Source organism: Aspergillus brunneoviolaceus (assembly GCF_003184695.1).
Source record: "Aspergillus brunneoviolaceus CBS 621.78 unplaced genomic scaffold BO95scaffold_5, whole genome shotgun sequence".
Lineage (NCBI taxonomy): Eukaryota > Fungi > Ascomycota > Eurotiomycetes > Eurotiales > Aspergillaceae > Aspergillus > Aspergillus brunneoviolaceus.
The window spans coordinates 144-21,456 of NW_020290735.1; the positions used below are offsets into that span (position 1 = coordinate 144).

Here is a 21,313-nt window from a genome sequence, read left to right on the forward strand (position 1 = left end):
TCAGACTTTATACCCTCCTCTCGGTTCAGCGCCGCCCACAAGCCGAGAAGACTCGTATACGGGTTAAACCTGGGGCTGCGATGCACGAGAAGCTTAACCCGTGTTGGACGAAGGCCTGCCCGGAGGCTTGAATGGTCCTTTGAATGGTCCTACAGCTCGGCTGCCGCATGCGTCGGTTATTGGATGCACGCCTCGCTTTGACTTTAGGATCGGCACGTGCGGGGTCACGCTGTGTTTCTTCATGTTTGGCTGCCGAGTTTGGGGTCGTTGGCTTTTCCGACGGCCTCTGGACGATTCTCCCAACCCTCTAAAAAACTACACGATCCATAGCCACCTCACATAGCCACCGCACTCAGCACTTGGCTTCGTCCCCAAGGTCCATCGGCCAAGACGGCCAAGACAATGGCGGCAAGCGAGGAAGAAAACTGCGGTCGCCGGGTCTGCCCTTCGCCGGTCTTCCCATTCTCGAAAATCTTCAATTCAGACAGACTGGCAAGATGAAGGATGAGAAGAACGAGAAAGACGAGATCGTGATCCAGGCAATTCCCACAGCCTCGCTGCAGGACGCCGAAAGCTCGCAGGAGTTCCTCGCGGCGGAGCATGCGTTGACCTTCTGGCCCGCTCTGCGACAGCACTGGCCAACCGTGGCGTGGGCATTATTCATGAATTTGGTACGAAGAAGTCTCGCGTGCGGATCTTCTGCAGCATCGCTCAATTTCGGATACAGACTGACGATTGATAGGCGACGATCCTGAAAGGAATTGTATGTGCTATGCTACTCACCGACTGACCCTCGATCCACGAACTACGAACTGACAGACCAGGATGGCGGCGTCGTCAAAGGCATAGTCGGACTGGACGTCTTCAAGCAGAACTACGGCTACGAGCATGAGGGACGCTACATTCTGGCCGCCCGCTGGCTGTCGGCCTTCAACTACGCCAACCTGCTGGGCGCCATTGTCGGGGCGCTGTTCGCCGGCCTCGCCTACGACCGCTTCGGCCCGCGCATCGTGCTCACGGGGTGCTCGTGTCTGTCGATCGGCTTCATCTTCGTGCAGTTCTTCAGCCAGACGCCCGCCCAGCTGTTCGTGGGCGAGCTGATCAACGGCTGCGTCATCGCCTTCTACCCCATCTGCGCCTCCGCCTACGTCGGCGAGGTGACCCCGCTGCCGCTGCGCGGGTTCGCCGCCACGATGACCAACCTGGCCTTCTCCATCGGCTCGTTGATCGCCTCGGGCATCCTGAAGGGGACCACCTCCCTCGCCAGCGACTGGTCCTACCGCATCCCCATCGCCACGCAATGGGCCCTGCCGTGCATCATGCTGGCCCTCGTGCCGTTCTGCCCGGACCCTCCGTACTGGCTGTGCCGGCAGGGCCGCCCCGAGGCCGCCGCCGCCTCGCTGCGCCGCCTCACCGTCCGCGGGGGCGCCATCGGGCCCCGACTCGCCCACATCCAGGAGACCCTGCGCCTGGAGGCCAGCTTCCAGCAGCCCACCACGGCCAGAAGCCTGGAATGCCTGCAGGGCCCCAACCGCCGCCGCCTCCTGATCTGCGTCATGGCCTACAGCATGCAAGCCTTCACGGGCAATGTCTTCTTCATCAACTACGCGGTGCACTTCATGGAGACGGCGGGGCTGAACGCCTCGCACGCCTTCTCGATGAACCTCGGCCTGAGCGCCCTCGGCCTGCTGGGCACCATCCTGTCGTGGCCGCTGCTGGCCTACGTCGGCCGCCGCACCATGTATATGACGGGCTGCTCCGCGCTGGCCCTGACGCAGCTGCTGATCGGGGTGCTGGACGTCGTCCCCCGCCGCACGGGCACGATCTGGGCGCAGTGCGCGCTCATGCTGGCGTGCACGCTGGTGTACGACGTCAGCCTGGGCCCGTTCTGCTACGTGCTGCTGGCCGAGGTCTCGTCGATGCGGCTGCGCGGGGTCACGATCGGGCTGGCCACGGTCAGCTGCTTCGTGTGGTCGGTGGTGTTCGCCGTGGCGATCCCCTACGCCATGGACGCCGATGAGGGCGACTGGGGCGGCAAGCTGGCGTTCCTGTTCGCGGGCACCAGCCTCGTCTGCGCGGCCATGTGTTTCTGGTGGCTGCCGGAGACCCAGGGGCGCACGTTTGAGGAGCTGGACGCGATGTTCGAGCAGGGGGTGCGCAGTCGGCGGTTTCGGCGGTGCGTGGTGGTGATTGGGGAGGAGGGGAGGGGAGCGGTGGTGGCGATGAGGGAGGAGGGCGGAGGGCGTCGAGGGGGGGGGTACTGAACGTTGCACCGAGGCAGCAGGCGTTGGGAGATGTGTTGAGGATGTGCAGTGCAGTGTTCGGGAAAGAATACCAGACCAGAGAAGAATTAGTCGGTGCAAGAGCCTAAAGAGGAAAAAGCCGAGGAAGTCACGGCCACTGCTGAGATTAATAATCTAGTCCCGTTTGGGCAAGTCTGCAGAATGCAAAAATTTGAGTGCTGACGGCTGACTCAGCCGCCCCTTGTGCAGTTTGCATTAGTTTTCAATTTTCATCAGTGCATCGTCTCGAGTCATGAAGCATCACTTCAAACTCAATTCCCAATTGACTTCCGCCTGTTCGCCCCGTTTTTGCTTCACGCTGCACGGTAATCATGACTTCATGGCTTTCGCCCACCCCATCTCCTCCGGTGGCGCCAGAACTGCCGCATCGTCTCGCAGTGCCTTAGATCCGTGCCACTGCATAACTCCGGTAATCCAACCTTCGAGACCACTGACCTGCCCCATCCGGCCCGGTATCTACACCCTGAAGGAGCAGCTGCCCCGAATTACATCCGTCTGGAAACTCTGCTAGCTCCACTCACCCGCCGTGCCCTGGTTCGCTTCTCCGCCTGCGAATGGTCGTGACGAGGACGGTTGGGCAAACCGCAAACCCCCCCCCCCCCCCCCCCCCTCCCTCCGGGGCCCTCACTGTATTTGGCAGGTACCTAGGCAAAAGCTGGAGTCCAGTCTCTCGAGAAGCTTCTTCGACGCCCCTTGGAGCAGCTTCGTCAGCAACCTGGATGCTTGATAATCGACCCGGGGGGCGTTGCCCCACTGGGAGCAGCCGTATAAAGGTGGTGCGGCCGCCGCTGCTGTCACCTCACTGGCACAACACTTTCCTCAAAACACACACACACCATGTCTGAAAACAAGGCCCTCATCTTCAAGGAAATCCCCACGGGCTACCCCGTGCCGGGCCAGCACATCGGCCTGGAGCCGGTCTCGTACGACGCCAACGCGGCGGCCCCCGAGAACGGCATCTTCGTGCAGTCGCTCTACGCCAGCTTCGACCCGTACATGCGCGGCCGCATGCGCCCGGCCGAGGTCAAGTCGTACTCGCCGGCCATGGCGCTGGGCCAGCCCATCGACAGCGCGGTGATCGGCAAGGTGCTCCGCTCCAACACCGCCGCGTACCAGGAGGGCGACCTGATCCAGGGCTACCTCCCGATCCAGTCGTACATCGCGGTCGGCGCGGAGCGGCTGCCGTACGTCAAGAAGCTCGAGAACCCGCTGGGCATTGAGGACATCCGGGTGTTCATCGGGGCGCTGGGCATGCCGGGGCTGACGGCGTACTCGTCGCTGTACGAGATCGGGCAGCCCAAGAAGGGGGAGACGATCTTCGTGTCGGCGGCCAGCGGCGCCGTGGGCCAGCTGGTCGGCCAGCTGGCTAAGCACGAGGGCCTGACGGTCATCGGCAGCGTGGGCTCTGACGAGAAGCTCGACTACATCACCCGGGAGCTGGGCTTCCACGGCGGGTTCAACTACAAGAAGGAGAAGCCGGCGGACGCGCTTAAGCGCCTCGCCCCGAACGGCATCGACATCTACTACGAGAACGTCGGCGGCGAGCACCTCGAGGCCGCCCTGGAGGCGATCAACAACTTCGGCCGCGTCGTCGTCTGCGGCATGATCTCCGTGTACAACGGCACCCCCTACCCGATCAGCAACATCTCGTACGTGCTGACCAAGCGGCTGACCATGCGCGGATTCATCGTCAACGACCCCGGCATGGGCGACAAGTACACCCAGGAGCACCAGGAGAAGGTGCAGAAGTGGATCAAGGAGGGGTCGTTCAAGGCGCTGACGCACGAGACGGTGGGGATTGAGAACGCGGCCGAGGGCTTGGTGGGGATCTTTTATGGGAAGAACAAGGGCAAGGCCGTGTTGAAGTTCTAGGCGTACCGACCATACTATACCATACTATACCATACTATACCATACTATACCACAACTATTACTGAACATAGACACGAATGAACTAAACATTAATCTCACCCTTTCGGTCAAACATAACCCTAAATCCGCTTATTCAAACCCAACCAATCTACCAACCCAAGAGCCACCATCCAAGCAAAGCACCGCAAAACTAGATCTTCTCCCGATGTGCGCCCCCCCTCTTCCCGGCGCCACTCCCACTCCCCCTCCCCCTCTCCCCTCCCTCCTCCTTACTCCTATCCCCCCCCCGATGAAAAACCTTGGTCTTCCCCCAAACCACGCCCACCACATACACCGCGCACACCAACCCCGCCACAACACAATAAACCACCACCCCAGCCACGGGCACATTCCGACTCCCGACCCCGCCCATGCCCCGTCCCGCCAGCCCGAACCCCAACCCCCCGTTCACCATCCCGAGCACGATCGCCCCCCGCCCCACCCACCGATGCACATACCCGAACACACTCTTGGCGCCCTCGCGCCTCCAATGCCGATGTTGCAGGTATCCCGCCAGTGGCTGGAAGAGCACCAGGACTCCGACGAGGATGATCCCGATGATCGGGTGCGCGTGTTTGAGGGTGGAGACCGTCGTGGCGAGGTACACGCCCGTGCCCAGGCCGACGATGACGAGACAGAGGGTGAAGAGCTGGAGGGGGGCGTGGAGGGCGGGGATGTTGTATCTGACTCCTAAGGGGATGGGGAGGGCGAAGAGCGGGAAGCACAGGAGGAAGGCGAGGGCCATGAGGGTGCCGTGGACGATGAGGAGGGAGCGGGTCTTGGTGGGGGAGGGGAGGGAGGTTCCGCTGTGGTTCTGGGGGGTGGATGTGGTGGAGGCGGAGGTTGGGTTGAAGGGGTTGAATTCGGTGTTTGTGGCGTTTTCAGGGGAAGGGGCCGAGAATTGCGCTTTGGTGAGGTCGAGGGTCGTGCTGCCCATTTCGGTGTGGATGGTTATTGTCTCTTGCGGGGAGGCGGAGGGGAGTGGGTCGCCGGTGTGGTAGGCCCAGATGAAGGGGGCGGAGGGGGCGGAGGGCGGGTAACGGGTGGAGGAGGGGGAGGACCACGACGCTAGGCAGTTCGTGCAGAGGATGTTGGCTTCGATGGTGTCGTCGGTGAGACTGCTGCTGGGGAGGAGGGTTGCGTTGGCCAGCTCGGTGTATTGCGGCTCGATGTGTCCGCGTCCCAGGCGCGGCGAGAGGGTCAAGTTCGTGGCGGACGCGCCGGCGTAGACGACGAAGATGTTGGCGCCCGCCATCCCCGTGCCTTGGCCCAGCGCCACCCATTGCAGGCTGCGCGGGGCCCGGATCTGGAGGTAGATCGCGCCGCCGTTTTGCTGCGTCGTCGTGTCTGGGACGGTCACGCTGTAGGTGAGGTTCGGGTGGGTGGTGGACGGGGAGAAGGTCACGATGTTGGCCGTTGCTAGGGGGGCTGGACTCTGCTGTTAGACTTCTTTCTGTGTAGGTGTCCACTCTCAGCCTGGGTCGGGAAACACACCTAACCCCAGAAATGTCTGGAGGAGTCGAAATGCCCGCATGGTAGACTGGGAGACGGAGACGGAGACGGAGACGGAGACGGAGACACGAGTGGACGTTCACTCTCCCTCACCCCCCGGTGGTAGGGCCTACATCCTTTATATCGATCCAGCGGTCAGGTTTCATTGTGGCTGGCCCTGTCTTGGCTACCGTAGGCATCTCTGTAATTCCTGTACAAACCAATTATCGAAGGCATGGGGGGGGGGGGTCGAGGGGGTCGATCATCATCGTATCGAACCTGTCTCACCCGGAACGTGATTCCCCCGTCCGTCTGTGTCCGTCTGTCCTACTTCCTTGCCCAGCTGCTGAGACCGCAATTTCATGCGCAACGCACCAATCTGCGTCTCGCAATTGGGAAATTACTTTTCCCCCTTGGCTCGCTTGCTTTGAGGAGGACTGACACTGACAGCGTCCAATTCCACGACCGAAATCCCCTTGCGCGCGCCCTTGCATTAGGGTTCTTGGGTTTGGTCCATCTTTCTCCGGTTACGTCCCCCGGTCGGGGTGGACCTTCAGTGAGGGGAGGATTTTGTCTGGCAAGGGGGGATTGTTTTTTTTGACGATGACGAGGGATACGGGGAATGAAATCACGATCTTTTGTTTGGAGGGCAGTGACAAAGAACCGCAGAGCTGGGTTGAAAGGACGGGGTTTGTTTGGGATTGGGTGCGGGTGTGGGTGTGGGTGGTTCAATAAAAAAGCATTGATGCATTGATGCATTGAATATCAATGGTGCGCCCCGCTGGGATCTGCAACTAGGCCCGTTTGGGGGGGCTCGGAATGGACCCGTGTGCTTCCCAGGTTTCCATCTCATCATATTCCCGTTCGCGATTGAGTAGCGTAGCCAGGTAGGAAACTTTGAGTGAGAGCTCAGCCATCCTCTAATCTGACCACCTTATTGCTAGGGTCTACGGAGTAGAGGAACCCTCGATCGAGAACAGTGCATGATGTCATGAGATATTCTGCAAGATACTAGTACTAGGATAATACGAGAATCCGCGTCAAACCACGTCACCTTCTCTGCGTGAAGAATCCATCCCACGGTTGGATGCTCAATGGCCGTTAAGGTGATGGTGCGTCAGCTGGATCGACTAGCACAATAAACTCATGGTTGACATCCCCCAACCCACGGTCGGAACCCGCTATTAATATCATTAAGTCTGATGCGAAAGTGATCATCTGCATATGGCAGTGGTTTGACAAACAACGGCCAACGTGGGTGTCAGACCGCTAACGGCGCCGCGTTATGTCTTTATTGTATGTACCCTTTATTGTATACAGGCATACACAATAGTTTCTTCGAAGCACCACGTTTCAAACCATTTTTCTCCTAACAGAATTTAGAGTTGAACATCATGTCTGCCTAGCAAGCATAAGATCTGGGTTTCCGACGCCGAAGAGCGTACGTGGATACGAATCCCCAAGCCCTTGGCGCATAAAACATCCGTGGTGTTAAAATGTCCCTCACGCCCGAAGGCATCTCCACCACGTCAAACAACCTTCCAGAAAAACACACAGCCTCAATGTCCGTCTTACACCTTTCCACTCGACAGAGCACCCCGCCTCACCTCCTTCCGCATAAACACCTCCCACAGCCAAATCACCTCCCCGTTCAAGCTCCGCTCCTCGTACCGCGGCTCCTCCTTCCACCCGACATACCCGGCCTTCTCATACCACTCCTGGATACTGAACGGGGGCACGGGCTGGCCCATCCGCTCCCAGATCCCGCGCCACTCGCGCCCCTCCTGGTGCAGGTACTTCTTGCTCAGCGCCGTCAGCGCGATGAACTGGCAGGCTGGCTCGCGGGCGGCCTGCTCCTCGATGAGCTTCACGGCGTGGCGGCCTACCCCGGCGGACCGGTACTCTGGGAGGACGAAGAAGGTCTGCAGGGCGAGGATGGATCTGTCGGATCGCGCGAGGTCCGGGTCCGGGGGGTTGCTGTAGGCGTCCAGGGAGATGTGGCCGGCGCGGATGGTGTTCGTTTGAACGTCAGGGTTGGGATTGGGGCTGGGGATGACAATCCAGAAGAAGTTCTTCAGGCCTTCGGTTTGTCTGGCGTGCCATTGCGCCAGGGTGGTGGGCTGGTGGTCCCAGCCGCAGAGGGTGCGTTGGCGTTGGAGTTCCGTGTGTTGCGTGGGATCGGCTAGATTGATGGGCTCGAGGGTGCAGGGTGGCATTGGGTAGGTTTTTGGTGGGGATGACTGGCCGGGAGCTAAGTTTCTGATGGTGTTGGTTGTATATTGTGTTGAGGATACGTGCCGGAGTACAAAGGGCTGGTGAGTAGATGTAGCGGCTAGAGTAGTGCTGACAGTTTATATATAGACTAATCCCAGGCATCATTCCAATGCCAAGAGTACAATGGCGTGATACATATCCTAACCCAACTCTAGATAAACACATCATTAGAAACGACTGCACATTCACTGTGTCTACATCGGCATCGGAATCAACCGTCTATGCCGGACTCCGAGCCGCGCTGCCGGCGATAAGCGATACGCGATAAGCGATAAGCTAGTTTTCTCCACCATTCCTGCCTTTTATTCCTGACCATCACCCTAACCATCACCACGTCTTATGCTTCGTCGCAACGGAAAGCCGACCTCGTGCGAGCCATGTCGGCTCTCTAAGGTCCGCTGTGACCATGCGACTCCCATCTGCCGACGGTGCCAATCGCGTGGCAATGCCAATCAGGTAGGTACAGTCCAGATGACTCATTTCTGTCTCACAGCTGACAATGACAACTGCAGTGCTATTACCACCCCGCCCCCTTGACGCGGGTCAAGGATGGGGGCATTGCGCGCCCTCGTGCGACACCAAAACGAGGAGCAATCCACCGATCTTTGTTGGAGGTTCCCGACCGAAGTCCGACGCCGGAGCTTGCAGCGCCAGACCAACCGCGGACAGACCCCGAGACCAAACACGGGCAAGACTCCGAGTTCCTGGGCTCGACAAGCTATCTTTCCGTGTTCAAAGAGACTCCGCGCGGGATCTCCGGCAAAGCGAACCGGTCCCTCTACGCCGAGTTCGAGTACTGGCGCACCCAGCATGCCTACGCGTCGTCGCGGCTGATACGCCTGGCCTCCGCCATGGTCTTCCACCGCGACCAGATCGAGTGGTACCATCGCGTCAGCCGGTTCACCGTGGTGCCCGCTCCGATTATTTTGGATTCGCTGGACCGAGTGCAGGCGTACACCGACCGCAACCCGTGGGACGTCACGGGCAAGTGGAAGGAGCTCTACGAGACCATCACCGCCGCGACCGGACGGCCCCTCGAAGTTTCGAGGGACATGTCGCCCGGCGACTTCTACGCGCGATTCACCGGCCCGAACCTCCGGTGGGAGTTAATCGCCCTGGTATTCGCCTCTTCCGGAATCAGCGCCATGGTCCGGTACCCTGGTCACCATGTCGTGGAGCTGGCGCACGGGGAGACGATGACCGTGGAGACGTTCATGAAGGAGATGGTCCTGGCAGGGAACGCGTGCATCGAGATCAGTAAACAGTTCGGGCACGTCAATGATCTGATCCTGTGGGCGCGATACATGCATGCTCATCTGGCGATGGAGGTGCTGGGCGACACTAGTAAGTGCCTGGCTTGGCTGTTGTGTAGACTCAGCATCACACTCACGAACGAATAGGTGAACGACTCTACAGCCTCTTCGGCGACCTGATCTCCAACATCTACACCATCGGCCTCCACCACCAGCCCTCGCGCGACGTGCCTTTTTTCCTGGCGGAGACGAGGAAGCGCATGTTGGCCGTCACCCATCGCACGGACAAGAACCTGGCCACGCTGATGGGGCGTCCTCCGCGTCTTCCGCACCAATATTGCGATGCAGCCCCACCGCTAGACATCGCGGACGAGGATCTCTTCCTCGACGGGCCGTCCCTCAGCGCCGTACTTGCCGGTCTGGACGACCAAGGCTGGCACCGCGAGAGCAGCTTCATGCCCGCGACGGTCATGCGCATCCGCCACTTCCTGTCCACGCTCCGCGAACAGGTCCTGGAACTTTCCTTGGGCAACAAATCCGCTGCCGACTACGGCGATCGTGTGCAGTATGTCCCGTAGCCCGTTCCACTTCCAAGTCTCCTCCTTCTCCTTGATGTACTCCCAATACTGACCAAACTAAGAAAAACATACCACCATTGCCAAGAAGTCCTCACACAAATCCCCACTCGCTTCCATTACACCCCGCACTGCTGGCACACCCCCGAGAGCGAGCTGATGGAATCCCTGGCGCGGATCCTCGTGCAGTTCGACTACCAATTCAGCGTCCTGCACCTGCAGCGCATCCGCTGCAAGACCAACAGCGCCAACGCCACCGCCGATTTGATGAACACCGCCCTGCAGGTGCTGTCGATGGTCATGGACCTGACGCGCATGTTCCACTCCCACGAGATCCAGCGCCAGTTCGCCTGCATCGTACGTTACCCACTCCAAGCCAACTCCCCTTCTACCCTCAAGATGACACTAACGAAGAGAGACAACAGTACCTGAGCTACGGCATCCCCGCCGCCGGCATCCTCGTCACCGAACTGCACAGCCATACCCTCGCCAACCGCGCCTTCCCGGCGGCCACCCCGCGCGCCGAGATCATCCGCTCGCTCAGCGTGCTCCTCGCCTGGGTGCAGGCCACGCAGCTGCCGCCCTCGACCACCGCCGTCGCCGCCAGGGAGCTGACCAAGGTGGTGAGTCGGTTGTTGGACGATGCGCTGAATCATCAGCAGGGGGAGGCGGGGGGAGCAGGCACCACGGCTGGCGATGTGGTCGCTGCGATGGTTCGGGAATCGGGCGAGTTCCTACCGCCGGGGTTTGTCGAGGGTTTCCAGCTTCCGTCCGAGGCGCTCGGGGTGGGGGTCGCCTCCGAGGGGTTCTTGAGTTGGCTGGATGAGTTGGACTTGGGGTTGATCTCGGGGGAGGGGTTGGTTTGAATGCCCCCTAGAGCGATGTGGAACATGGTCCTGTTGGGCCTGTATGTGCTTGGTGGACTGTACTGTACATAGTGGCATTGGATGTCCACTCTTCGAGCATGGATATATTGCTCTAGCACTCTGTGTTCATTTGCGCAGTTCCGTGAGAATCTCCGAACCATACTGTTGTATATGATGCGCCGTCTGAGCTTACAAAGGGGATCGGCCTATCCCCGATCTAGCATCTGTCTTGCATAGACTTACACAAATCGTGCATGACTCATCAGCAGGTAGAGAATCTTGGGCGAAACGATACAGCTTCCTTCAAAGATACTTGGCCCCTAACCCGAGCACCACCCTCCCAATTGATCAGGAAAGTCGAATGTATGTATAGTACCACTCCATATATGCCCAGGCAATCCTCCAGGCCCGAATAACACTAGTAGCTCTATTGGGCCTGTGGCCATGACATAAGGAATTCTCTCCGGCCAAAGGTACTGTAGAGCGAAGAACGGGAAGGCGGGAGCGGTCCCTGGTGCCCCCGGTGCGGGTGCTTGACACTGATGGAAGAATCACGCCGTGAATGTTGGAAACTCCTCCTGGGACCTCCCTGTCTGTCCAGACGGGATCGATGGATCGGGATCGGGATCCCTGCAACCTGGGTTTCAGAAGGACATTCAGACGGCGTCTGGAGGATGGTGATCCTTGTCACTTGGGACGCATATCATTCGTTTTTTGTTTTTTTTTTTTTTTTTTTTTTTTTCTTTTTTCGTGGACGGGGCTTTGACCTATTTCGGAATAGAAACTTCTGCGCAGAACGGCGAGAGATCGCGTGAAGGCGTGTGAGATTGCATGGAAAGCGGAAAGGGTGAATGGATGTTGGAAAAGAGTGAGGTAGGAATAATGTGCAATGGTGGAAGGGGCTTGAGTGATGAAGACACGGAAAATGTACAAGCTATCGTGGATCTACTCTCCATATAAAGAGGGCCCGAGGGAGAGCTTTTCAGAACGTGGGAGCAGACTTTCTACACCGTCACCGACACAATCTACACTGTCAAACCGGTCTTGAAATGACAGCAATGAATGATTCTAGCTCCATCAATCGTCGCAGCCAGGGATGTATACAATGTCGACTCCACAACAGCATAGTATGTCATGTCCATAATAGCTACTTGCAAGCTTCTCTTCTCTCGAGTATATACTGGTGTTTTGCCAGTGCCCAGCATATCAGCTCTCGGAACCGCCGGCTTGCAACTGCGTCTGTTGCCAGGCATATACCCTTTATCCATACTCGCCATACATGTCTGTCAGACACCCGCACAGTTCGGGGTATGATGGCGGCGTTGCTGCCCTTTTCCCAAACCTCATCCAGGCCGATTGGAGCAGCTTCGGGATCATATCCGCCTCGACGACGTCCTCACCGGATACAAGTAATATTCCGCCCCGTGCAGTGGCCGAAAAAGTCTTCAGCACCTTGACATCCTTCGCACTGAGTTGCTTGAGTTGCTGGCCTTGCATCGGGGATTGGCCGGAGCAGGGATATCACTTGGGCTGGATGCCGCGGCCGCCCGGGTGGTGGCATCGCAACAGCTGACTGCCAGACTAAGCGGGCGGGATGGTCATACAGAGGAAGAACCGCAGATTCTTGACCGAATCCCCGAAATGGACGAGTTGATCGTGCGTGCTGTTGCGTGGCAGCGTCTACTTGATACTTTTGGTGGCTGTCTCGAGGTGCTTCTTCTGGATGATGACGTACATCCCTCAAACGTGCTCCGTCTAGGGCCAGGATTCAGAAAAGCGTGCTTGGGGCTTAGTGGCGTGGCGGAAATGGTGAGATACCTGCATAGCTCGCGCTGCTGTCGAACAAGGTGGTCTCTAGCTCGGGAGATACGATTTCAAGTGCAGTCTAGTTTGGGAAATTGCAACGTTGGGGTTGCCGTGCACGATGAGGATGTGCGAATGGAAGGTGCAGAATGAGATTGATTAAAAGAAGGATTGGGAGGACTGCTGCCCGTGGCGTACCTTTGTGTCTTGGTTCTGATAGTCAAGGGTGGGGGTTTGTCGCAGTAAAATAGCAACTCAAATATGCCAGTATCGCGCTTCGCACCAAGTAACATTAAAGAGATTCCTTTTCCTTTACGAACTCTATCACTTTGCCAGTGATCGAGACCCGAGGATCACACTAAAGGACGTGCCACAGAAAGCCGGGGTCGCGAGCTGAAACTTCCACAAACGGTTCATTCACCACCAGGAGTTGCCGATCAAAGAGCAGTCCGAACGTGCGGTACGAACGCAGGTCATAGCAATTGCTGACCCAGGTGAAGATCTCCTGTATCGGTGCTCTGTTGCCTCCACGGAAAGAGGAATCTGGAGCTATATTGTTGCATTGAAAGGAAGCTGATCAGGCCCAGCCTGAAGCCAAGCACCAGTCACTGAGAACGATCAAAGTCCACTTCCTGCCGCCCTAGCATGCTGTTCGCTCGAGACATCACAGCGGAATATTTCGAAGACTCAGCTGCATGGTCCGCGCTCTGCCTTTGCCATCTTGGAAGTCAGCCATGAGCAAAAGTTTCCCGTCGAGGATCTTGCCCAGGTGGGTTTTGTCAATCTCCAGCCCGTCCTTCCGTATCTGGGACATGAACACCCTGAGGAACCGGAGGGGGCTTTTGCTGAACTTGGCTCCTGCCTCCTGATGCTCCACGATGAACCCATCCGCGGCGACAGCCAAGCCCTCTGGTGCGGCAGTGGATGCCACCCCCAGGAAGCGGCATATTTCACAATACTCACGGTACGACGAAATATAGAGCTGCCCCGCAAAGAGGTTCAGTTGGATGCGTAGGCTCTCAGGGACTCCCAGGGGCCTTGTGCTTAAGACCGCTGGAATCGGATATAGATCGAATTTATCGATGGGGTATGAGCTCTGGTTTTGACGAGGTGCATAGAGATGCATCCTTACTGTGCCCGACCCCAGAATGTCGGAATGAAGCTTGTTCGCTTCATACGGGCTGATGATCACTATCTGCCTTACGGGCGTTCCGTCCTTGGAGTGATGGTCGTTGCTCAGCAGGACCCATTCAACCGCACGCTGGTAACTATCTCGGACAGACACTTTCTCGGGCAGTCGGACTGTTCTAGCAAAATCCTTGGTGACAAGGAGCTCCGATGGAAATTGGGCCACATCCAGGAATTTGGCCGCTGATGTATTTGCTAGCATCCGAAAAGCTGGTTTCACTGCGGTGGATGATGCATCCAGATGTCCAGTGGCCACGAACGAGCGTATGTCGGGATGCACGGAATGCGATTCCGGCTCGGCAGGGGCCGGACGTTGAACTTGTCGTTCCTGCTCGATCTCTGGTGCTAGCTCTCGCTCTTGCTCTTCCTGGAGCTGCGCTGCAGAGAACTTCACCGTGGCGAACTCACGGCATCGGTCCAGTATGCGACACAAGTCCGCATCGTCGGTGCGCTGGGGGAAAAGAGCTAGATCATTCCGACGACCAGGACGGTATCGCTGTTCTAGCGACTGGGATTCCGGTTCTAGAAACCCTTCTGCCTGACATCTGGATATCGAGGTTTGCCCGTCCTGTCGCAACGCCCGCCAATGACGGGCCTGGGTCTGATATCGCTTTCCCTGCACGGCCCACAAAGGCATGCTGCGTTGCATATCGTCCCAGCTCTCCGAGATTGCCCAGCGGAGCACGTCTGCTACAGTAAGATCAGATTCGTGGGACCTCCCACAGAGAGTCAGAATTTTGAACTTGATCTCTTCCGGAATGCAAAACACCACCGATTGGCCTTGCCCTAATTTTCTCATCCTCATACATGCTGTGGTAGCTGTTAGTGAAAGGTACACTTGGCCATTCTCTTGGGACTCCCTGACCTTGAACCAGCTTGTCTTTGGTGATACTCGGTCCCAGCGTCACCGCCGCCCGGGTTTCCAGGGGTAGCATCAGATCAATCCCCCTCGTGTGTGCTTCGTCAAGGAATACAAGGCATTGGTCGAGGTGCCTTTCGAAAGGTGACGTCCGCAGCGGTTCGACGAGTCCAGTCCGGTTCACCACGGTAATCTCATCGTCATCGTTGATAAAGACCACGGCCTGCGTTCTGCTATCATCACCGATCATCTCCAACCAGGTCTTGGCAACCTCCAAGTTACTCAGCTCCAATATCCGAGCTCCAACGTCCAGGATCACCCGTACGGCTGGGTCCAGTCCCGCCACCATATCCAGAAGGACCTGCGCATCTGACTGGGACAGGTCATCTCGCGCCGGGATTAGGGCAAGGCCGGTCTCTGGTCGAAGGAGATATTCGAGAACTAACGCATTGGTGTGATTCTGATCGGGAAGATCCAGCTGCTCCACACTGAGGGGAAGGGTGACCCGGGAATCGTTGGTCCCGCTGAAGCCGACGGTGGGATGGCACTTGACCTCACCGATATCCCATCCGGATGAAGATAGTTTACTCGGAAACTCCCGCAGACCTTTGGCGAAAATAACATGAGCAAGGAAGTAATCGATGACGCCTTTCGCAAAGCGAAGACATGGGAAAATGCATTCCACGCAAAGGAGCCGATCCTGGAGATTAACGCCCATCAATTGACAATAGGCGGAGGGAAGATTCGGGGCATCATCGACCCATATCTGATACTCCACGTCAGCCTGGTCCGATCCGACCAAATGGTCGAATGCCTGAAATAGATCGTCGTCGCCGAGTCCTTGATAGTAATAACTCAGGCACGTGAGCACAATGACAACATCAGGGTGACTGAATTCCGCCCGTGGTGCAGGGTTATCCTTGGCACGAAACGGAACCGCCAGCCTCGTCGGGGGTTGTCGGGAACGATCAAGTCCGTAGTTGACTCTCCACCGTCTTTGTCCCAGGCAGAATCCCAAGACGTTACCAGCTAGCAGACCTCGAAGTAGTAGGAGAGGATCCTTCGTGCTGTCGGCCCACAGGCCAGACGCATCTGGATTTTCGACTAGCGCAATCTTCTGTTCTGACTGGTCAGACTCAAGGCAATAAGCAATCGCTGCGCCTCGTTCTGCTTCTGGCTGCCTGGAAATGGGCAGGTTGTCAATGCCGTAGTGGGAGATATGGTCCGCGATGCGTTCAAACAGCTGGTGCGCGGCATCTGCTCGGAGCAACCTTATTCTGGGGAAGCCCCCTGGATGTGGCTCCTCCACCTCAATTGACCGCGGGAGCTGTGTTTTGATGACCGGAGCATATTTCCTCACCAGGCCGAGCATCTCTTGAATCAAATTCCACCGCTGTGGACTGAGCTCCAGAGGACGCTGGGTCCCCATTGTGTAGATCAGCTCGAACTTCACACTGAAGTTTTCGTCGCTTTCATCTACCAGGTCTCGCGAGGAGGTCCGGAAGAAGTCCAGGATCCTAAGAAGACATACGCCAACCGCCTCTCTCCCCGTGATGAAGCATTCTAGGCACATTAGCTTCAGGGATAAGAGGTGCTCAGGCTGAACAAGGAGAACTCCGCCCTCCGCCATGCAGTCTTTGCACATCCATTCGATCTCCTCCGCCTCAGATACACCAATCTGCAACGAGCGTGACACGGGGAGATGATAAACCCGCCGACCTAAAAGGCCCCCTAGCTTGTAAACGAGCATCTGAAACATCTGCCGCGACTGTGGCTTGGCGACAATGATGCGAACTAGGCAACGGTCTGCGAGCGCGGCTGCCACGATGGGGACGATGACGGAAGACTTGCCCTCGCCCATATTCAGTTGCATAACGGCATTATGTCCGGGCTGCGCATTTCTCATGCGTCGCGCAATTTGTTCTTGGACGTCCCGAATCAACAATCCACTCTCGATCTCCAGCAACAATGACTCGGGGAAATCCATCGGGTTCCAGTTTGTGTGACCTGCGTTCTGGAGTTCGCGGGCTAGATCCACGCGATGACCCATCAAGTTGACGAGCCTCTTCGCCCGCTGGAGTGCCGTGATGGAACATCCATACGCGATCAAGCATCGCTTCCAGGGCTCGGGCAGGTGGCTCCAACGTCTGCGTGTCAGCTGCTGGAGAAGGAGCTGTGATGATACCCTCGGCCAGACCTTGACATGTGCAAATGTTCCCAGGATATTGCGCTGCGTGTGCGAACCTGGACGTACCTCTCCTGTCATCGTATCTGCAAGCATCATCCTCGACATGATGGAGTGACTGATTTCCTCATGGTACTCTTGGCAGCGATGCAAATGATGGCATATGACGGTCTCAAGAATGGCGTCATCAGGCAAGGGATGATCCATATCCTGGAGACCCTGCAGAGATGTCACACTGGCCCGCAGTCTCTCGATGTATTGCTTCTGGAACTGAGATCGCGCCTGTGATTCCAGGGCATCGACTAAGCCCAAAAGACGGAGGTTTGGGTCAGGAGCAGTGCGACTGCCTGACCAAGGCGTCAGAGTGGGTGGTTCCATTTCCACCACCGGTGGTGGACCAAGAGACTCGTCCACTATGTCATCCACGGAGATGAAAGCATGGCGTCGGTCCGCGGGGCGATTCAAGCACGGGTACAGACATGGCGGGATCGCGATGGGTTGGACCTCCTGGCTTGTGTAGACGGATGCAACCCTATCAAGATACTGCGTCAGCTCTCGGTTATCGAACCAAGTTGAAAATGCGGCCTGTGAGATTTGCATCGCCTTCTGAGCATCGAAATAATCCGCGAATGCCGGCTGTTCACCAGATATGGGAGGTGAGGGGCATCGGGTCGGCCACTGTCCCTGGAGGCCGGCTATGAAATGAGCTAGTGCCTGTTTCCGCTTTGTCTTTCTCAACTTCGCCACGCGCGCATGAAACGTGCTATATGATTCCGCTGGTCCGGGAGAGAGGGCGTCTTCGGGGGTTACGCTCCGGCTTACAGAGTGGATCCGAGTCTTCAGTTCGGCGCAGTCCAGCCCGTACCCTTCTTGTAGCCTGTATAGTCTCTGCGCTGGCAACGTCATAGAGGCCATGCCGGGCACAACGTACACCGCAGCAAGAACGTGCAAGACGATGATGTCGATCTTCCCGGAGAAGGCCAACGTCGACAACCAGAGCATTACTGCGTATCTGTTTGGCCGGGCCGTCTCCGAGCAGAGGAGCCGATGGATACTGCACCAATGACTGGAAACAAACTCGCCGGTCTCCGCGAGCCACATCGCATCGTACTTGATCCGTGTAGAGTCAACCGAAGAACTGGCTCCGTGAACTGTGTCGGCAGTCGTGAGAAACCCCCAAAGACGTGCAGCCAAGGATTCAAGCATGACGTCCTGGGCAGATGGAATATCTTCGTAGAGAATCTTGCAGAGACTGAACACCCGTGAACAGCTTTCTGACTGGTAGTCCCGGCCCAGTTCTTCGTACAGACAGTCCTTCGCGTCCGTGTGGTCCTCAGCACCGAAACCCGAGATCCGGAAGGTCGAGGAGCGAATGCGATCTCGCTGCAGGAGGTCTGCATTCCGTGAAGGTAGCGCCGGCTCTGTCCCCTGTGAAGCCGGGTTGAATATCCTCATCCGGCGGTGTTGATCAAGTATAGCCGCCACCTGGATGAGGAACTCATTATGTTGAGCCAAACAGCCTAGGACCGGATCCCATCGAACGCTCTGCATGACACGCTCGTTGGCAGGGTAGTATCTTCTGTCTGGTGTAAGACTCGCAAGCTTTTCGAGAATCGAGATATTTTCCGGCTGTAGGTTGCTGAAAGACCGCATTGATGCCGAACGAAGGATAGACAGAGACTGTTCGGTCCCCGTGTGCTTGGTCAAGGGGTCGGGGATGCAGAATGAGGTGACGGCATGCAGATAGCACAGTACAAGTTTACTCTGTAGAGTCCCGCTGTCTGTCAAACAGCCGATGTCACTGTTCACGAGATAAACATGGACGTCGGAGTCCTCCAAACGACCGTTGCGGAGATAGTCACAGTCAAAGAGCACCAACCCCGGGCCTATTCTATCATGCCTTTCGTCTGGTGCTTAGGTTCGATCATCGGACCCGCCATGGGTGGTGCGTTGGCACAACCCTGCGACAATTACCCTTGGCTGTTCCAGCGTGGAACCATTTTCGACAGTTTCCCATTTCTGCTGCCCAACTTGGTCTGTGTTGTCGTTCTCTCGTCTGGTATCATTGTCGGCTTGTTGTTTTTGGAGGAGACGCATCCCGAGAAGAGGAACCGCCGCGACCCGGGCTTGGAGTTAGGCAATTGGCTGGTCAACAAGTTCAAGGGATCCCGCGACAATCTTGCCGAGGAATTGGACGTCAAGGCGGACACCACCGGCGATGATTACTTCGTCTACGACGATGTTCCACCCCCCGAATACAGAAGTGCTGAGTCTTCTCCTCGTCTGGGTCCGATGAAAGAATCAGATGATCTCTCTACGGATGACGACATTGAGGGGCAGATGAAAGGGCAGAAGCCCAAGGCTTTCACAAAACAAGTGATCTTCAACATCATCGCCTATGGTATTCTCGCATAGTGAGTCTAACCAGAGTATCTATTTCTCCACAATGTTCCGGTACTGACATCGTCCCCAGCCATAGTGTTTCGTTCGACCAACTCATGCCGGTCTTCCTCAGCACTCCTAAGTCCACTGACGCCGCTTCGCTTCCTCTAAAGTTCACCGGAGGTCTGGGACTGGCAACCAAGAAGATCGGGTTTATGCTTGCAGTCCAAGGTGTATACTCGATGATTGCGCAGCTTTGGTTGTTTCCTTTCGTTGTTCGTCGTTTTGGCACACTCAGGGTTTTCCGCTTCGTGTTGCTGGTTTGGCCCCCCCTGTATTTCATGGTCCCCTATCTCATCCTTCTGCCGGAGAAGCTCCAGCTTGCTGCGGCCTATCTGGCTCTGATCAGCAAGATCACTCTACATGTCATCGCATTCCCCGCTACGGCAATTCTGCTGGCCAATGCTGCTCCATCTTCTAAGGTGCTTGGTTCCATCAACGGCGCCGCAGCCTCTACTGCCAGTTTGAGCCGCGCCTTTGGCCCGACTATTACCGGCTTGTTACACTCAAAAGGTCTTGAGAGTGGATACTCTGTGCTGGCATGGTGGGCTTGCGGTCTTGTCTGCATCATTGGTGCCTTCGAGAGTTTCTGGATGGAAGAGTCGGAGCGAGAAAAGGAGATGGAAAAGAAAATCCAACCCGATGACATGTCCGAGGATCAAAACGTGTTGCGGGGTTCGTTCATTGTCGGGAAGGAGGACGGCACACCCGAAGAGGTGCGGAGATTGCTCTCTTCCGCGCGGACAAGCATCGATGAGCTGGACGTTCCCCCTCATGTTGACTCAGCGCAACTACGCGCGCCTGAGTCTTTCAAGTCCGAAGTCGAGGTTTGAAGCCTCCTACGTATCCTGTCCTATCACCTCGGGTCTCTGATCACTCTCTACCCCCCCTTTGTCCTTCCCCTTGAGTTCTTAAACTCATACGTCATTTTCTAACTTCCTCTATTTCATCTTGTGGATATTGTGTCTAGTGGCTTGTCTTACCCTTTTTTTTTGTTGTTGTTATTCTTACGTTTTGTGCTTTTTTTTAGACCCTGACTCAAGATGGGCGATGGCGCAGTTTATAGACCGGATGCATATGCGACAAAAGCATGAGGGCTGGCGAGTCTGTTTCAAATCTCTACCGTTGGATTGTTTTCTGTTGGCATTATTAGCATGGGCATCGTTGGGCATCTATGACTTCATGCATTGGAGAGGCTGTTTGTGTTTGTCATTTCACATTTTTCTTTCGTTATTGCGCTTACTATATCCCAACTCTTCGAGAGTCCGATAAGAGAAATCCGTCGCTAGGAGATTGAAGTGGAAATGAGAAACATCTCCACAACACAATCCAAATGTTTAGAGGCAAATGAAAGACAGTTAAGTTTGCTTTACTTAGTACGATTACGTCTCGAATTTGTTGTATTCGAGACGGTGAGCGCTACCGCGCTTGCCATAGTGGTTTTTCGCCTTACCCCTCCCTTCCTCAATTTAACCGGGGTTTCATTTCTCGAGGCTCTGGTAGTCTGTCCAATGCGACCCGGTCAACCCCTCTCCTTCAGCGGCAAAGTCGGCCAAGCCTCACGCACGTTGATGCAGTAGTCAGTTAGGTTGCTTGGTGAATCGACCACGCTGTTGCCGTGCGTTCACGTCATATGGTAGTGCGGGGCTTGCAGAGAGGGGGATCAGCCGGCCCCGCCTGTAGGGGAACAACTCTATGAATGCCCCTCTCTCGAGCCTCTCGCTGAGCTGGTCAGGCGCGGGGCAAATTGGGCCTCTTTGGTGATGCGGGTGGTGGAATCGACCGTCCGTTTCGGGCCGTTCATAGCTTCCCAAGTGAGGTATGCTGAAGCTATTCCGAACTATCACTGACTGACCTGGCTCTCTCTCATCCCGGATCTCCATAGTGCTTGTTACATTCGCATAAAAAATCAATACTCGAGCCATGATTGGAGCCAAATATCAATGTTGTATAGATACTTACTAGTAGTACGCATTATTGTGCTTTCAAGAAAAGAGGGTACTGTTTCGACCAGTTGCTGTTTTATCCCTTCAGGGATCAATATACCAGAGCAAAACAAGAACTCACCAACTTCTTTGTTTTGTTCAGCGCTCACTTACCAATCAGCAGACTGGAAAAGATATATTCGTTATTTTTATCTGCCCCCCCCCCCCCCCAAACCCA

At 56.6% G+C, this 21,313-nt stretch overlaps 7 protein-coding genes across 7 annotated transcripts; 4 read left to right on the forward strand and 3 right to left on the reverse strand.

Moving 5' to 3' along the window:
• Window positions 1-497: 497 nt before the first annotated feature.
• Window positions 498-2,264, forward strand: BO95DRAFT_352584 (putative MFS alpha-glucoside transporter; the record flags this gene model as incomplete). The annotated part of the gene is made up of 3 exons (XM_025582142.1): window positions 498-671; window positions 743-767; window positions 820-2,264. 3 exons carry the CDS (start codon window positions 498-500, stop codon window positions 2,262-2,264), a joined length of 1,644 nt encoding a protein of 547 aa, XP_025446691.1.
• Window positions 2,265-3,130: 866 nt separating this feature from the next.
• BO95DRAFT_470378 (MDR family NADP-dependent oxidoreductase) lies at window positions 3,131-4,203 on the forward strand. Its single transcript, XM_025589517.1, has one exon. It carries the CDS (start codon window positions 3,141-3,143, stop codon window positions 4,173-4,175), a length of 1,035 nt encoding a protein of 344 aa, XP_025446692.1. The 5' UTR covers window positions 3,131-3,140; the 3' UTR covers window positions 4,176-4,203.
• Window positions 4,204-4,233: 30 nt separating this feature from the next.
• Window positions 4,234-5,931, reverse strand: BO95DRAFT_510771 (cytochrome and DOMON domain-containing protein; the record flags this gene model as incomplete). The annotated part of the gene is made up of 3 exons (XM_025591381.1): window positions 5,709-5,931; window positions 4,474-5,642; window positions 4,234-4,257 (listed from the first exon to the last, which is right to left on the reverse strand). The coding sequence occupies exons 1-3, from the start codon at window positions 5,746-5,748 to the stop codon at window positions 4,234-4,236; spliced, it is 1,233 nt and encodes a 410-aa protein (XP_025446693.1). The 5' UTR covers window positions 5,749-5,931.
• Window positions 5,932-6,888: 957 nt separating this feature from the next.
• BO95DRAFT_438508 (uncharacterized protein) lies at window positions 6,889-8,018 on the reverse strand. Its single transcript, XM_025585532.1, has one exon. It carries the CDS (start codon window positions 7,919-7,921, stop codon window positions 7,277-7,279), a length of 645 nt encoding a protein of 214 aa, XP_025446694.1. The 5' UTR covers window positions 7,922-8,018; the 3' UTR covers window positions 6,889-7,276.
• Window positions 8,019-8,204: 186 nt separating this feature from the next.
• BO95DRAFT_438509 (putative transcription factor) lies at window positions 8,205-10,872 on the forward strand. The gene is made up of 5 exons (XM_025585533.1): window positions 8,205-8,435; window positions 8,492-9,323; window positions 9,380-9,797; window positions 9,873-10,164; window positions 10,233-10,872. Exons 1-5 carry the CDS (start codon window positions 8,319-8,321, stop codon window positions 10,671-10,673), a joined length of 2,100 nt encoding a protein of 699 aa, XP_025446695.1. The 5' UTR covers window positions 8,205-8,318; the 3' UTR covers window positions 10,674-10,872.
• Window positions 10,873-13,140: 2,268 nt separating this feature from the next.
• On the reverse strand, window positions 13,141-16,153 carry BO95DRAFT_449533 (uncharacterized protein; the record flags this gene model as incomplete). Its single annotated transcript, XM_025587954.1, has 2 exons — window positions 13,141-14,474; window positions 14,530-16,153. 2 exons carry the CDS (start codon window positions 16,151-16,153, stop codon window positions 13,141-13,143), a joined length of 2,958 nt encoding a protein of 985 aa, XP_025446696.1.
• Window positions 16,154-18,491: 2,338 nt separating this feature from the next.
• Window positions 18,492-19,983, forward strand: BO95DRAFT_500410 (MFS general substrate transporter; the record flags this gene model as incomplete). Its single annotated transcript, XM_025590977.1, has 2 exons — window positions 18,492-19,122; window positions 19,182-19,983. Exons 1-2 carry the CDS (start codon window positions 18,527-18,529, stop codon window positions 19,981-19,983), a joined length of 1,398 nt encoding a protein of 465 aa, XP_025446697.1. The 5' UTR covers window positions 18,492-18,526.
• Window positions 19,984-21,313: the final 1,330 nt, after the last annotated feature.

Excerpts from the sequence above, each read along its gene's own strand:
- BO95DRAFT_470378 (XM_025589517.1), top strand. The coding sequence starts at position 3,141 with ATGTCTGAAAACAAGGCCCTCATCTTCAAGGAAATCCCCACGGGCTAC.
- BO95DRAFT_438508 (XM_025585532.1), bottom strand. The coding sequence starts at position 7,921 with ATGCCACCCTGCACCCTCGAGCCCATCAATCTAGCCGATCCCACGCAA.
- BO95DRAFT_438509 (XM_025585533.1), top strand. The coding sequence starts at position 8,319 with ATGCTTCGTCGCAACGGAAAGCCGACCTCGTGCGAGCCATGTCGGCTC. Across the intron at positions 9,798-9,872 it reads GACTACGGCGATCGTGTGCA|AAAAACATACCACCATTGCC; the intron begins GTATGTCCCGTA and ends GACCAAACTAAG. Across the intron at positions 10,165-10,232 it reads AGCGCCAGTTCGCCTGCATC|TACCTGAGCTACGGCATCCC; the intron begins GTACGTTACCCA and ends GAGAGACAACAG.